At 39.3% G+C, this 15,240-nt stretch overlaps 1 protein-coding gene across 3 annotated transcripts in view; it reads left to right on the forward strand.

Moving 5' to 3' along the window:
• The window catches only part of tep1 (telomerase-associated protein 1), a 39,555-nt gene that overhangs the window by 949 nt on the left and 23,366 nt on the right, over positions 1-15,240 (forward strand). For 2 of the 3 annotated variants that reach the window (XR_015125996.1, XM_086271432.1), the window contains exons 1-21: positions 102-261; positions 974-1,510; positions 1,621-1,803; positions 1,881-2,030; positions 3,944-4,108; positions 4,194-4,331; positions 4,625-4,696; positions 5,982-6,094; positions 6,585-6,742; positions 7,096-7,205; positions 7,329-7,407; positions 9,440-9,632; positions 9,962-10,238; positions 10,354-10,506; positions 10,671-10,739; positions 11,199-11,317; positions 11,447-11,515; positions 13,022-13,165; positions 13,248-13,539; positions 14,677-14,798; positions 14,951-15,064. Coding sequence is in view for 2 of the 3 variants with exons in the window: in XM_086271432.1 (XP_086127558.1) it covers positions 974-1,510; positions 1,621-1,803; positions 1,881-2,030; positions 3,944-4,108; positions 4,194-4,331; positions 4,625-4,696; positions 5,982-6,094; positions 6,585-6,742; positions 7,096-7,205; positions 7,329-7,407; positions 9,440-9,632; positions 9,962-10,238; positions 10,354-10,506; positions 10,671-10,739; positions 11,199-11,317; positions 11,447-11,515; positions 13,022-13,165; positions 13,248-13,539; positions 14,677-14,798; positions 14,951-15,064 (3,257 nt within the window). In the remaining variant the exon portion in view is untranslated. Of the gene's footprint in view, positions 1-101; positions 262-973; positions 1,511-1,620; positions 1,804-1,880; positions 2,031-3,943; positions 4,109-4,193; positions 4,332-4,624; positions 4,697-5,981; positions 6,095-6,584; positions 6,743-7,095; positions 7,206-7,328; positions 7,408-9,439; positions 9,633-9,961; positions 10,239-10,353; positions 10,507-10,670; positions 10,740-11,198; positions 11,318-11,446; positions 11,516-13,021; positions 13,166-13,247; positions 13,540-14,676; positions 14,799-14,950; positions 15,065-15,240 lie in introns of those variants that run through there. The other variant, XM_086271433.1, reaches the window with a different exon arrangement.

Consider the following 15,240-nt stretch of genomic DNA (forward strand, 5'->3'; position numbering starts at 1 on the left):
CGTGACAGTTGTTCTTTTCTGGTCGACACCCATATGTCCGGTATTACGGTAAAAAAAAAAATCGTATTACGAACACAGTATTCTGACCAATCACTGGTCTTTTGATAGCCGGCTGACAGGACAGGTGTTTGTATGACAGCCGTTTACAGGAAATCAGTGGTTACTCTTGACTTGAAGGGGCTTCGAAACAGAAAATAACGTCTGACGGAAACGTTGTATATCAAACTCTCTACCCACGGAGTTGAAATTGTGGGTTTTGCGGTGAGTTTCCTGTGTCTAGCAATCGTCCTTGTAGCTAACCACGCCTATGAAAACTTGAGTCACTGCAAAGAACGAAACATTTGCTCCCATATTGAATTCAGCTGCAAATGTTGTGCTGTGTTTGCATTTGGCAGTTCATTCATTGCAGCTAATGTTCTTTCCGTATAACTTATATCAGTGTTTGTTTTATTTCTGACTTTGGTGGCTGATTTTACTGCCCTTATTCTTGTTGTTTACACATGGATAATTGTCAAATCGATGACATAACATGAGTTGTTGTTTTTGTTTTGTTTGTTTGTTTTTTATCCAAAACAAACTCTGGAGATCACCGCACCAAGTTTAAACGTCGTAGTCCCAATTATGTGTCAGTTTAGCAAGTTTTACTTTAGTTTCGAGCTGCGTTTGCGGTCTGCTTCAAGGCCCATTTATATTTGTATTTATATTTGACAGATTTATATTTGTTCACATTTCTGTATGTTATTCATGCATTATTCTGTATGTTTCCCAATGACACTATCTACAGTCTGTTGGGCATCATGTTTTCAGACTTTGTTCCTGTAATATGGTTCACGCCCTTAGATACAATAAAACAGTGCTTGTTCAAACAGTAGAAGGAATCCTGCCACTCAATACTCTGTGCTCTCTAGGATTATATGGCTTGTGACTGAGAGGAGAGGAGTGGCTTTTGACATTCTGATCTCTTTTTCTGCAGATGAGTGCTCTGACTTTGCAGTCAGCAAGCCTGGCCCCAGGAGTGCAGAAGCAGCAGCAGGCAACATGTGGGAGAAGTTTGACTTCAAATTATTCTCCCCCAAGTCTGGAGAATAAGTTCTTAGCTCAAACCTCCACAATAATGCCCCAGCTTTCCTCCCCACTCATAGATTTTGCAGCACAGCCTTCCTCTTGCTCCTCTCTCCAACCCTCCAAACTATCTTCCACCTCATCCTCCCTTCTCTCCACTTCTTCCTTTGCAGCCTCCTTCACTTCTCCCCTCCTAAGCACCCAGAACAAGCTCCTAGACAGTAACTTATCTCATCATTCTTTTTCCTTGACCTCCTCAGTCCCTAATGACTCTTTGCTCCCCACATCCCTGGCCAGTGGTGCTCTACTCACTAACTTTGCTCAAACTCCTTCATTTTTCCACCATGATCTCATGAGTAAAGAAGAGAAAAGGGATGATGGAGGGGATCCAGATGAAAGATATGAGATATCTGAAGTGATGCCTTTCAGTTTTGAAGAAACAAGTGTGGTACATGAGATATTCCTCATTCCTCTTTAAACATAAAATCATAACACATCAAATTTTATTAAAACTTTTGCTGCATGTCATTTGTAATTTAATTTGTTCTGCACAAGCAGATTTCTGAGGATGAAGATAATGAGGCTGAAGAAATTGATGCTGAGAAAACTATGGACTTGCCTGTACTGGAAACAGAGTTGATGGAACAAGAATTTGAACAAACCGAGGTTGTCAGACAGGAGGAATTTGGAGAGGTCGAAAGAGGAAACGAGAAGGCCGAAGAGGAGCTGAAAGACAAAAAGGTTATAGAGAATAATTTATTTGTGTTGAACTCCTGGGTGCTGATTAAAGTGACTCCTTGTCTTTGTCTGTCCTTCAGTATTTCCTCTTGAACATTGTATGTTGCTCTCTGGTCAATGAGAGCACAGCTCCAGGCCAGAAGGACTGGGACTCAGAGGACAGTGTTTGGACCAGAATCACAAACCTGGCAAAGGATATTTCTGCCTATGACCCACAGTTTCTTCTGAAGGTATGCATGGGAACTAAATTTTTAATATTTTAACTCCACCAGGACTCCATTATCATGTCAATGTGGTAGAAAAGCAAATTTAAAAAAACAAAACAGATAAACACTCAACACCATGTGACAACGGGATAAATCTACTATGACTGCATATATCACAGGCAATATTAAATTGTTGCTCTGTTTCAGGAAAATATTGCCTGCACAAATGTGTTGTTATAAATGAGTGCATTAGTAGCTACATGCAAATTAGCTAACTCTTTTACAGTCTCCTCATGTAGGTCATGAGGAGATCTGCAAAGACTTTCCAGACCAATTAATTCCCACAAGCCTGTATTGTTGGTTGAATTTACGAATGTCTTTAGTTCAACCCAAGATAAAAAAAAATAACATGGTTTATCACAAGGTCACACAGCTTTCAACATGCAAATTGTCAGTTTGCATTAAGGTGTGCCCAACATGTAACAAGAGCTTTACTTTCTTGGATGTTCAGAATATTTTCATAGACTATTTCACTGTACTCATGCTAACTATTTAGAGCCAGAAATGATCCCATTTGGACAACAGGATAGAGCATTGAAATACCAACTAAAGGTAACAACCTGGTTTGCAAACTGCATCGAAAAACTGTACAGATAAGACTATACTGTTAGCATTCAGATGCTAAAATCAGACTGATCAAAACTGAAAAAGAAATATCCTCCTCCTACACCAGATCATCTGCCTCCATCTCACCCTGTCTCTAGCATCCCCCTCAGTCACACCAGCCCATGTCCTGCTTCACGTCATTCACAAATCTTACGGCAGCTGCTTATTGCACATCCTTGGTACACTGTATCTGCTATCCTTCTTCTTCACGTCCAGACTATCTCAGCTTTGCTTCTCTAACTTTGTCTCCAAATTGCTCAGCTCAGCTGATATACTCATCTCTAATCCTGTCCATCCCGGGCACTCCTCCTGTCTTTTTGTCAGTGGCACAGACTCCAAACCATACATCATAGTGGGTCTCACTGCCATCTTATAAATCTTGCTATCCTATTGACACAAACGACTCCTAACACTCATCTCTCCACCTACTGCACACTGCCTGCACTCTCTTCTTCACCTCTCTTGTGCACTGTACATTGCTTTGGATGGTTAAAGTCAGGTATTTAAACTCATCTACCTTGACCACTTCTTCTCCTTTCAGCTTCACTGAACAAGCTGTATTATTAGTGAGATAATGTGATTAACAATGCTCAAAGTTCCAGCAGCAAAACATGGTAGAGCAGTCCAGTTCAGTGGCTTAAGTTAGCAGAGATAAGACTTAGAAGATGGCAGTCAGCTATAGCTGTCTATGTTTGCATACCTAACTGTAAGTCTTACCAATATATCTTCAAGATGAACTATGAACCCACTGAACACATGTTGTGTTTTAATCAGATAAGCCATAAAAAATTTCCCAAAGGGTCCAACAGGGTAAAAACAGTAGAAAATCCAGTTTAATCACTCATATCAGAGGTCAGGGATAGCACAATCAGTTTTAGCTGCCTGTCGATTAAATTAGCCACGTCCCTAACTCTATCAAAACGAGCGAGTTATAAAACAACAGCAACAAAAATATCACCCCTCTTAGAGTTGTTATGAAGAAGGAAATTACTCATAGAGACCAGAACCTACTTTTTAATGCTAATAGTTGAGCTTTTTTAGTGAGAGTGAATTGCTTCTGGAGCCAGGCTGAAGGGCTCATTGAGGGAACTGCAGTTTTGGGGGGGTTTTCCACTTTGGTGTTTGCTTAATTTTTCAGCCCTGATGCACACACATCAGGTATTCTCAAATAACCAATTTAAAGTGGTGCGTCATGAGAGTAAGCACAGCTAATGAATGGTACACATAATCATGTATGTCATATATTATATGGTCTGTCTGCTCCAATCTAGGTGGCACTTTACACTCGACAGAAGTTAAATATTCGGATCACTGCGAACTTCTTATTGGCTCTGGCTGCCAACCTGCCGCCCACCAAGCCACATGTCCGCAGATACTTCTGTGCTGCTGTACAGCTGCCGTCTGATTGGCTGGAAATAGTCAGAATCTACAGTACAGTAAGTCATAATGATTATCTGTTGTACGGTCTGGACGATCTGGATGTACCAAGTCTGTCTTCACACTACAATCTGATGTTTCCAGTGCTTCAGCCGCTCTCTGCCGATGTGCCTGAAGAAGGCGATGGCTGACAAGTTCAAGCAGTTCAGCGAGTATCAGCTGGCCAAATACAACACACGCAAGCACCGCTGTAAGCACAACCGCAACAAGCGCAAAGCAAAGGTACACATTCAGTGATTATGTTCTCTCCTAAACTTTTAAGGTCTCAATGTGGAAATTAAGGCCTAACCAAGTAATACTAATTTCACCACCTCTTTAGTGGGGAAAAAACTTTAGTACTAGAGATGAACACTTTGCTTTTATTGTTTTGTTTTTGTTCTGCCTCACTGACTCAACCAGAAAAAACTGCTTGTGGTTTCTGTGTTTGTGTAGCTGACTCTAAATTCACTTCTTATACATACATGCTTTAAATATCTGTATCTGACCACACATATTATGGCATCTGTGACTTCCAGAAGCCAACCGATAAACAGATCAAGGAGTGGGCGGACTTGGTCAGATCAAATGCATCAATTCTGAAGAACTTTGTAAGTCAATACACTTTACTGTTGTGTCACTAAATAAGGCGCTTCCTTTCAGTTCCTTTCTGTCTTTCTATTTTTTTTAGTTACTGTTTAATGAAGTGCTTTCTTAAAACAGACCTATTATGCTCGTTCTTATTTCCTGTCATATATACAAGGATATAACCAGGCTTTACTAATTAGTGAGGCCCAGAACTTTATTTTCTCTTAATGTTTTATATTTAAGTCATAGTGCTTGTGCTCCAGTGACTAGCAGAAAAGGCTACACTTTTGAGGAGACAACATCCTGCTTTTTCAAGAGTAACTGTATATATAGAAATATGTATATGGAGTTTTGTGTGTATAAAACAATTAATTAAAACAAAATACAGATTCATTCATTCACTGGAAAATAAACTAGCACAAGGGAAAAGTTACTTAATCCATATTTCTGTCTCTCCTGTGCCGGTGGCTCACTCTTCCTTCCTAAACCAACCAATTATCCATTCTTATGAGTCATGCTTCAACCAAACCCCCCAAACACAATCCAGTGAGAGGAACACTACGGTGGGCCGTAACTCTTTAGAATTTCCATGGAGTTATTTTAAAGTGAAAATCATCTTGAGCATCACACAATGATTCATGTTACCAACTACTGTAATAGGCATATTACTTGCTTGCTAGCACGCAGTTGTACCGCCTTTTGCCTTGAGCACAGAAGCTCCACACACCTGCTGTTCAAACCAGTTTTTGACAAACGACCAATCAGGAAAAAGTTGACTTAAAATGAGAAGAGCTAAAACAACTTGTTTCAGAGAGAGTATGAGTTGTTCTTATCATGAAAATCTGCTAACTACTAAGAAATTGCAGCTTCTAGCCTTCCAGTAGTGTGCACCTTTATGATTTTATGAGTGAAAACTAAACTAAAATGTGTGTTTCGTTTTGTCGTGTAAATAATTATATTTTGCTGTTTATGTCAATTTTCTACACGTCTTTGCTGAGCACGGTTGGATGTGCACCTGCTGCTGCAAGCTTCTGTGCAATGGGCTTAATCATAAACGTAATGGATCTCATAGATTAAGCAAAGTCTTTTCTGACCTAAAGGGAAAAGTGCTAAAATATAAAAAGAAAGGACAAGATTGTGAGATCATTTAGTGCAGATTGAGTTGAAAAAGTTCCTGCTAAACAACTGAAAAAATGAATGACTCATTCATCATTTTAATATTGCTTTTGTTCTCTTGAAGAGCCGTTTTTCTACTCTTGTTTAAACGTCGGCTATGGCTGCTTTATTTGTGTCTGTGATTGGATGCAGTTGCAGTTAAAGGTGGTGGATAAGAAGCAGAGCGAGTTCAGCATAAAGAAGATGATCAAGAGGCTTCACATCAAAGAACCGGCTGAACACGTTATGGCCATTCTGGGGAAAAAGTAAGACCTGCAGAATTGTGCTTCAGAGTTTGTTTCCTTTCACGTTGCATAAGCACATAAAAAAAAAACATGTAATTCTCATGCTGTTTAATTATGCTTCGTCCACAAGTCCTAATTTTTTTCTGGTGATTGACACCTTGTATCTGTTTAGTTGTATGTTTACAGATGCTTGTCATCATATCTGTTCGAGAACCATTTATTAAAATCTTTCTGTACTGGCTATAAATGCTGGAGATAGGAAGTTAAAGTCTCGCTAAAAATATAAATGTATGCAGTGTTTTCATTTTTTTGCACTAGAGGTGCATTATCCTTTCTAATTTATAAGATAGCTGGTATGTCTCAGAGAAATGAATTTGTACTCAATTCTTTGTAAAATGCAGCACATTTTTGTTGGAGTTCCTGTTTTGACCCTCTTTGATATTTATTCTTTAGAGAAATGAAGGTAGAAATCAGGTGCATATAAAAATGCAGTGTTTTTTGTTGTCATCAGGTATCCAGCTGATGTGAAGGCATTCACACACAGTGGAATGAAAGGCGTGTGGGACAGGGAGAGAGCTGGGCAGCGAATGAAACTTAAGGAGCCGCAGACGTGGGAACGGCTGCTCAGTATGGAGGGCAACAAGGCCGCCACCTGGGAGAAGCTCATAGGTCTGAAAAACAAAAAGCTTAGGCTTTCTATTGAACTGAACAACGTGCACGGGCTTGTTGACCACAGCAGTGCAACCACTGAATCACTTTACCAAGCACATGATGATAGGAAAAAAAAATGCATCATCTTTCCCTCTGTGTGTTCAGTGTGTTTCAGAGGTTCATTCCTTCAAGTTAAAAGCCCTCAATCACTCTTTACAACACATCAATGAATTTTATGTTTAAATTAGTTATTTAATATTTAGTACAGCAGACTTTAAAGTAGACAGAGCATGCGTGTATACATAACCTGCAAATACTCAAAGATAAACATGATTACACACACACAGACAGATAATGTCTCCCCTTCGCAGACACCAAGTCTCTTCCATTCATGGCCATGCTGAGAAATCTGAGGAACATGATTACTAAGGGCATCAGTGAGGCTCATCACAACAAGATCCTCAGCAGACTGACCAATGAGGTGAAACACACTATAAATCTTTATTTTAAAGCATATAAAAAGCGAGTAAAAGATGAGTGAAATTGTTTTGCTGTTGAAATTAGCTCATCAGGTTCTCTGTAACTGTTTGTAATTTGTTTACAGAAAGCAGTTGTTCAGAGCCGACAGTTTCCTTTTAGATTCCTTGCTGCCTACAAAGTCATCATGGAGCTCTACGCTATGGGTGAGATGCACTATAGTGCAAAAAACGTTCCATATTCATTATTAAATCAGTATTAGTCTATATTACATCAAATAGGCTAAAATTTAGATGATTCATTGGAATGTATAATTTGGATCAAATATTGGGTGTAATGTGAGGGGAGGCGGGGTGACCCTACAGTCACAGCTGGAATATTTGGGATTTTTTTTTTTTTTTTTTTTTTTTTTTTTTTTGGCCAATTGACTGCTATTGACTCTGCCAAGATAAGATAAGATGACCTTTTAGTCCCACAGGTGGGAAATTTGTTTTGAAATTTGTTCAATCAGGTGATTAATTGGCACCTTATATTAGGGATGGGAAACAAGAACCAGCTCTTGTAAAGAACCGGTTCCTAGTAGTCCAATTTCTTGGAACTGTTAGTCTGCTTGCCTATCAATTCCCCTGCTATCAGCTGATTTCAGTTCATGTGTCTAAGAAGGAAAAGATTGGCGCAGTCTGCAGCGTAGATATGGACCTTGCTTTTATTTTTATTGCACAAAAGGATGAGAGCACGATGGTAAAGTGGAAACTGCATTATGCTGCTAATAGAACCTCAACTTATTTCAAGCACTTGCGCTGAGAGCATGCTTACACTAAGCTATTCAAAAACCCACAGTGATGTTAAAGCTGAGTGAATGTCAACACAGGCCCAGCAGCCTGACCCTGAACTTCAACAAGTTCACTGATAAGCCGTAAGGCTTCAGCCTCCTTTTCTATTGGTTTTTGTTTCTACAGTAGAATTACTGTGGTCATCTCTGCTGGTTTTCATCATTGCTTTGTGTTCATATTTAAATACTAAGAGAAAATCATATGTGTGTCATTATTAGGATAGGGATTTGTGTTTGTATGTGGGGCTCTAGGCTAAGGTTTATGCTATTAACTGGTTATTATGTGACAGTGCGTTTCAGCATGAAAGTTGCACGAAAGTAACGGAACGAGTAGTATAATGAATTACTTAATTGCTCACAGGAGAAGGTAACACACTGCATTACTTTTAAGAAAAGTGTTCTGTGTGATATGTGTAATACATTACATTTTTAAATAATGATCACAACACCATTTACAACGAAGACAGCAAATACCTCCAACATTCACAAACATTTGACCGCAGAGCATGCAATTTATTTGCAAAAATGCAATGTCTTTGACATGCTGCTTAGAGATGGTGGTGGCTCTCAAAGCAGAGCCAATGAAAATCACTAAGAAATCAAATTGATAATTGATATTGACAATGGAATTGCAATTGCTGAATTCATATCAGTTCTGATCTGGTTAGGGCCTGTGCTATAGGGCAACTTCAAGCTTTTACTCCCCAAAACCAAATTGCAGCATTATTTGAAGTGAGCCCTAGGACCATCTCCAAATTGAAGGCTAAGTTTCAACGGTGGATGTCAGAGATGGCCCATGAAGAGGGCATCCCAAGAAGACAACAACACAGGAAGACAGTTTCCTCATCCTGGCAGCACTAGGAACTGTAGGCAGTCTTCTACAGTCTTGGGGGCCAATTGGGAACAGCCAGTCTCTAGTCTGAGAGGGCTGCCATGTCTGCCCTTTACTGTTAGGCCCAATTGTACTGATGTCTGCAACATGTGGACTGTAAGTAATGAGTTTACAATCTGAATCAACTTCAGGCATCCAATCCAATAAACTACACCAAGCAAGAGTCAATAGCAGAATAAGCTGTTTGTGATTAGCAGAGAAATTTTGGGAGGTTACTCAACTCTGCTGCTCAACCCACAAATACGTTTTCCTTACAAAAATAGGACCATTTAAAGTGAAATAAACCGGCTTTCCAACAGTTTAAGATTTATTGCCAAGAGCATTGTTACAACTAAGAATTAATCGGCCACACAAATTTTCATACTTTTTCTGCTAAGTTTATGTGACCAGTTTTAAACTAAAATATGTCAGCAAAATGACACAAAACGTAACCCTCCATAGATGAGGTGTAAACATCTGTGAAAAACAAAAAAACACACATAGCACTTCTCCTTTCAATCTTTTTTTCTTTTAGCCTCTGCAGTACAGCAACAACTACCCTCTGCCAACAAGATCCTGATGGACATCCTGAAGAAGATTCCCAAAAGCCAGCGCTTAAATCGGCTGACGTGGGAAACGACTAAAAAGAGCAGGATCAGGCTGACACTCAGGGTGCCGTTTATCTCTCGAATGTATAGAATGAAGAAGGCCCAGCTCATAAAAGCCAAGTATGTGAATGTTATTTTTGAGTTGGTGATAATTACTTTTCCTTTTAGCTTTAGTTAATTTTGGAAAAAAACAAAAACATTCCTGGTTTGCTAATCTTTACACTGCATTGTTTGGATGTTTTCTATATATAATTTGCTTTTGCAGTGATGCACAGGTTACAAAAGCATCACATGAAGAAAATGTAAATATATACTGCCACAAAACTGCTTATAATGACATCGAAAATGTTTTTATGTTGCAGATCGGTTCAGATTAAAATGTATTTGGTAGTGAGAAAAAGAATCAATCTGCACAGAGTGTAAGACTAAAGTTTTCTGTATGTGTGCAGTCAGAGGAACTACACTGTTGCACTGTTGGACCGTTACCGTAAAGCTCTGGAAACTGCCGTTCAGATCTCCTGTCGTCACAACGTGCCTCCGCTCCCTGGACGGACACTTATCCTGCTCTCTCCGGGCATCTATTACGATCAGTCTGCGATCAAGAAACTGGACTTCTGCCTGCCTCCTGACCCAGAGGAACAAGAAAATGGAGAAAAAGAGGCAGAAAACCCAAAACCGAAACGCAGGAAGACGAATATCGAGGATCATGACAAACTCACTCCAAGTGTAACTCCCTATATTTTTATTTATTTATTTTTTTGTCTCTGGAAAAAGTTTGGCATATTAAAATGACGGAGCCTGTTAACCTCTCCACCCATTTATTTATCATGTATCTTGACAGAAGATAGAGGTTGCAGTTTTGCTCGCTCTGATGATCTCCAGCAGTACAGAGGATTGTGAGTTGTGCATAACTTATTCCAATCAGTGGGAAGAAGCAAAGCTGAAGTCTGATGTCCTGTTGGAAAATGTCAGAAGTGTGCTCAAGCAAATAAAGGTCCATATTCTGTTATAGCATCTTAATCTTTATTTGTTTTTGATTTGAGAAATGAAGATTATTGCTATTAGTATTGTTCTTAAACCAAGCATGGTAAACTATACTTATAGTTGTTGATAGAGGACAACTGTGCAAACTGCTATAAAGTTTGCTTTCTTTTGCAGAACATTTATGAAGACAACTCTGAAGAATGTGACACAGCTTACTTTGACAGAATATTAAAGAGCAAAAAGGTTAGTTTTTTTTATGTGTAGTTTGTGATGATGCGTTTGCCTGCAGAGGTGTAACACAGGAGTTGTTTTCACCTACACTTTCAGTTTTCTGTTTCACGCTTTCACTAACATCTCTCTGAACTGTATTTTCTTACTCTCTGCCATATCGTTTTGAGCTATTTTTATAACAAAAATATTTAATATGATTAGTTTTTAAATAATCCTGCTGTATCCCTACTGTTAACTTCACTCCTTTCACTCGCAAACAGCAGCTTTAATAATAGACTTAAGTTACTGTTTTCATTGCCTGGATGGGTCATGAGCTTTACAGTTGCAGAATTTTTCGTGCCTGTACATGGCACAGATGAGTATCTACAGCTCCTGTAAGAAGGTGGCACAGTACTGTTTTTCTGCCTGCTTTTCAGGTTCAATCACATAAGTTTCTTTCTTAAATTCACTTAAATACTTTTGAAACCTCAGGTGAGCAACATCATCGTGCTGTCTGAGTCCTGGCTAAGTACAGAAGTCAGCTTTGTCATCAGGAACTACAGGACAGAAATAAACAGCAGTTCCCTTGTAGTGCACATTTGTTCAGATAGGTAATGGTGGTTTTTTTGTTTGTTTGTTTGTTTTTATTTATTTTTGCTGTTCTGTCAGGAACAGCAAAAACGGTCATCACTGGGATGATAAAACTCAAATATGCAATAATTTGCAATGTTTGGTTTTAGTGATGGAAACTCAGAAACCCTCGACAGGAACCACATAGTGCTGACAGGCTTCAGTGAGCAGGTGCTGAGGTAAAATGCATAATTTTTTATTATTCATATAAACAATATAAATGTTGCATCCATTGGCACAGTAAGGTGTTATAATAATATTGATAACAACAAGCGTTTATTTCACTTGATGTTTAGTCATCGTTCATCTTTTAGCCAATATGATTATTTACTTTCTTGCCACAATGAAACCATTGATGCCACTTCTATATTTTTTTGGTTGAGTGTGAAACTGGAATCAACAGCTGGTTAGCTTAGCTTAACACGAAGCTGGAGAAAAAGAGCCTCTTGAGTAAAATGTAATATCACATTTGTTTAATGTCCTGAAAAACTAATAATAATAGCAGCAGGTTACTCTGTTAAGCCATTATCTCAACACTATTATTAGAGTTACAGTAGAAAGATGCAAAATATATGGGAAGAAACATCGTAAAACTCCAGCTAGGACCTGTACTGAGCACTCACTGTTGAAGATAAGAGATAAGATAAGATAAAACTTTATTAATCCCTCGGGTGGGTTCCTCTGGGAAATTCGGTTTCCAAAAGCACAGCACCGACAGAAGTTACAGTTACAGAATATTATATATATATATACACACACACATATATAAATACAGAGACATATATAAATAAAATATACGAAGGGGATAAATAGAATAAATAGGAATAAAAATACAAGTGAATTGCACATTTCATGTATTGAGGTCTATTGCACCATTGACTATTAACAAAAGTATTGCACAAAAGGTATTGCACAGTGAGGTGAAGAGGCACTACAGCTTAGTTGTTCCCCCCTCCTTTGTCCTCCTGTTTCCCCTCCCTCTCCCCTCCAGAGAGGAGTTAAACAGTTTGATGGCGTGTGGGACAAAGGTTTTTAAGTCTGTTAGTTCTTGTCTTGGGGAGAAGCAACCTGTCACTGAACAGACTCTTCTGGTTGTTAATGGCCGTGTGCAGAGGATGCCCAGCATTGTTCATAATGTCCAGCAGTTGTTTTTAGTGTCCTTTTCTCTGCCACTGTCACCAGAGTGTCCAGCTTCATGCCGACCACAGAGCTAGCCTTGTTTGTCAATGAGGTTTGTCAATGTGCTTCTGGAAGCAGGTTTTGCCACATCACAGGCATCTGGAAACACCTCGAGGAAGCATAAGTTAAATGAACTTTTATTTTCATCCTGATGTGAAAATTGCACGTTTTCAGCAGTTAAACCAATTTAAAAGGATCCTTATAAGTTTTGGATGAGATTAACAAAGCTTATAAGGATTTTTATTGTATGTAATGACAGAATATAAGGTTTAAAAAAGGTTTTTCCACTGGAACGTCCAGTGATGAAGTGGAAGGGGCAGCTGGTCACACCGAAAGTGTGCCCCTCCCATAGACAGAACCTGCCTTTAGTGTTCCTTTGTTTCTAGTTGTCGCTAAACTAAGATGACCAGCTGCATATTATTGTATGGATACAACAAAAGTTTATAGTTATCAAGAAAGTCAATAAATATTTCCCCCCCCAATCCTTTTTTTCACTATTTGACCAGGTTTGTGGCAGAGAGAGGATCTTCCAGGCTGCTCGATCACGTGGAGCATTTGGACAAATTATATAACATTCCTCCACCAGAGGGGGGTCAACACTCTCAGACCACGAGCAATCTGGTCTCAATACCAACAAGCCCAAAATTAAGGTATGTTTTACATTTTAAGATGTTTTTTTTCCTCCCTATTTCTCCTCATTAGTTTAACTGTAGTTCCTCCCTCCATCCTCAGATGGCAAGGTGTGCGGGTGTTCATCTCCTCCACATTCAGAGACATGCACTCTGAACGCGACATCTTGGTGCGGAGCGTCTTCCCAGAGCTACGCCGGCGCGCTGCACCACACTGCCTCTACTTGCAAGAGGTAGAACTGCGTTGGGGTGTGACAGAGGAGGAGTCTGAGCGGGCCTCAGAGTTATGCCTGTCAGAGGTGTGTCGCAGCCAGATGCTGGTGGGAATCCTCGGGGAGAGATACGGTCAGGTGCCCCCCAAACCTGACCTACCAGACCTCCCACAGTACAGCTGGGTAAGACTTATGGAACAGACGTAACAGGACAAGCTCTGTAAATGTGACCGGGAAAATACTGGAAAGTACAGAACAAACAGAAAAATATTCTGACCAAACCTGTCACACCGACACTAAACTTAAATGGATTAAGTTATGATCTTTTACAAGAAATCTTTGTAATAATTAAGGAAATGACAGTTGAGTCTAACAATACAAGAATAAATTATAATCCTATATTCCAGACATTAAACAACCAGACTTCTGCCTACATGAATTATAACATTTGTAGACAACTTACTTTATGCCATATTTATATACATATAAAATTAGATGTTAAATTTTAGATAACAAGAGCAACATATTATAAAGGCAGTCTCTGTGAGAACCAGTTTGCCTCAAAGTGCTTTATATTGTAAAGTAAAGGCCCTAAAATATTACAAAGAAACACCAACAAGCACGGTGGCACGGGGGTTAGCACTGTTGCCTCACAGCAAGAAGGTCCTGAGTTCAATTCTACCATCAGTCAATGGTAGAGTCTGTGTGGAGTTTGCATGTTCTCCCCGTGTTTGCGTGGGTTCTCCCTGGGTACTCCGGCTTCCTCCCACTGTCCAAAGACATGCACTTAGTGGGGTTAGGTTAATTGAGGTCTTTGTCTATGTGTTAGCCCTGTGACAGACTGTACCCTGCCTCTTGCCCTAAGATAAGCTCCAGCTGACCCTGAAAGGGATAAGCGGAAGCAAATGGATGGATGGACCAACAAGCACCTGATCCTCTACAAGGACGAACTTAGTGACTGTGGGAGGGAAAAACTCTCTTTTAACAGGGAAAAAATCTCAAGCAGAACCAGGCTCAAGGAGATAAATTAGCACAGTAATTAACTTCATTGATGATAGATACTTCGATAGGTGTTTAATAACTTTATATAACTATTGTGAAACGCGTGAACATTCATATTAGTGATTACATGAAGGTTAAGAAACCTAAAGTGCTGTAGTAGTGCATAACATATAACATTAGAGACAAAAACATCAAGCATAACAATAAATGTGTCACATACCTGACATGTTAAGATGTACAAACTAAATTTAATGATGACTTTTGTTTTAAGTTATAAATCTGAGTTGAAATGAAAGATGAATAATGTATTCTTTGCAGCTGGCCTCAGCCCCAGCAGGTCTGTCCATCACAGAGATGGAAATCCGTCAGTTTCAGGCTCTTTATCCCGACGTAGCACACCAGCGAATGCTTTGCTACTTTAGAGATCCGAACATCATCAAGTATGTATTTTAATATTTTAATTTGATGTTTTTATACATTTTATACATGTTGGGTTTTTGTTTTTTGGGAGTTGATTTAAGTATAGCAGTCCAACAGCAGTATAGCAGAAATGCATCACATTACTTTATCCAGTATTTCTATTGGTGTTCAGTTCAGTTCCTGTGGCTTGGAGATCACATTTTGCGCCTGAATCAACGGACGCTGCACATAAAATGGCCTCTCTGAAGGGAAGACTCTTGTCCGGTGATGTCAAGGTCACAGAAAAGTGAGTCGTCTCAATCATGCTTATAGCACTAAAGCCATAATCTAAGTAGTTTAAAAGTATGCTCTTTCACTGTATGCTCTCTGCTTTTGTTTTTTGGTCTTAAATGTTATGTTTGTACCAAAGTTAAAAGCCTTAAAAGATGAGCAGGTAGGGAAAAGGTCTGCAAATTGCACCAG

Source organism: Aulonocara sp. 'chitande type north' Nkhata Bay, linkage group LG18 (assembly GCF_057382095.1).
Source record: "Aulonocara sp. 'chitande type north' Nkhata Bay isolate Kocher_YH1m ecotype deep benthic linkage group LG18, A_spYH_male_GT1.1, whole genome shotgun sequence".
Lineage (NCBI taxonomy): Eukaryota > Metazoa > Chordata > Actinopteri > Cichliformes > Cichlidae > Aulonocara > Aulonocara sp. 'chitande type north' Nkhata Bay.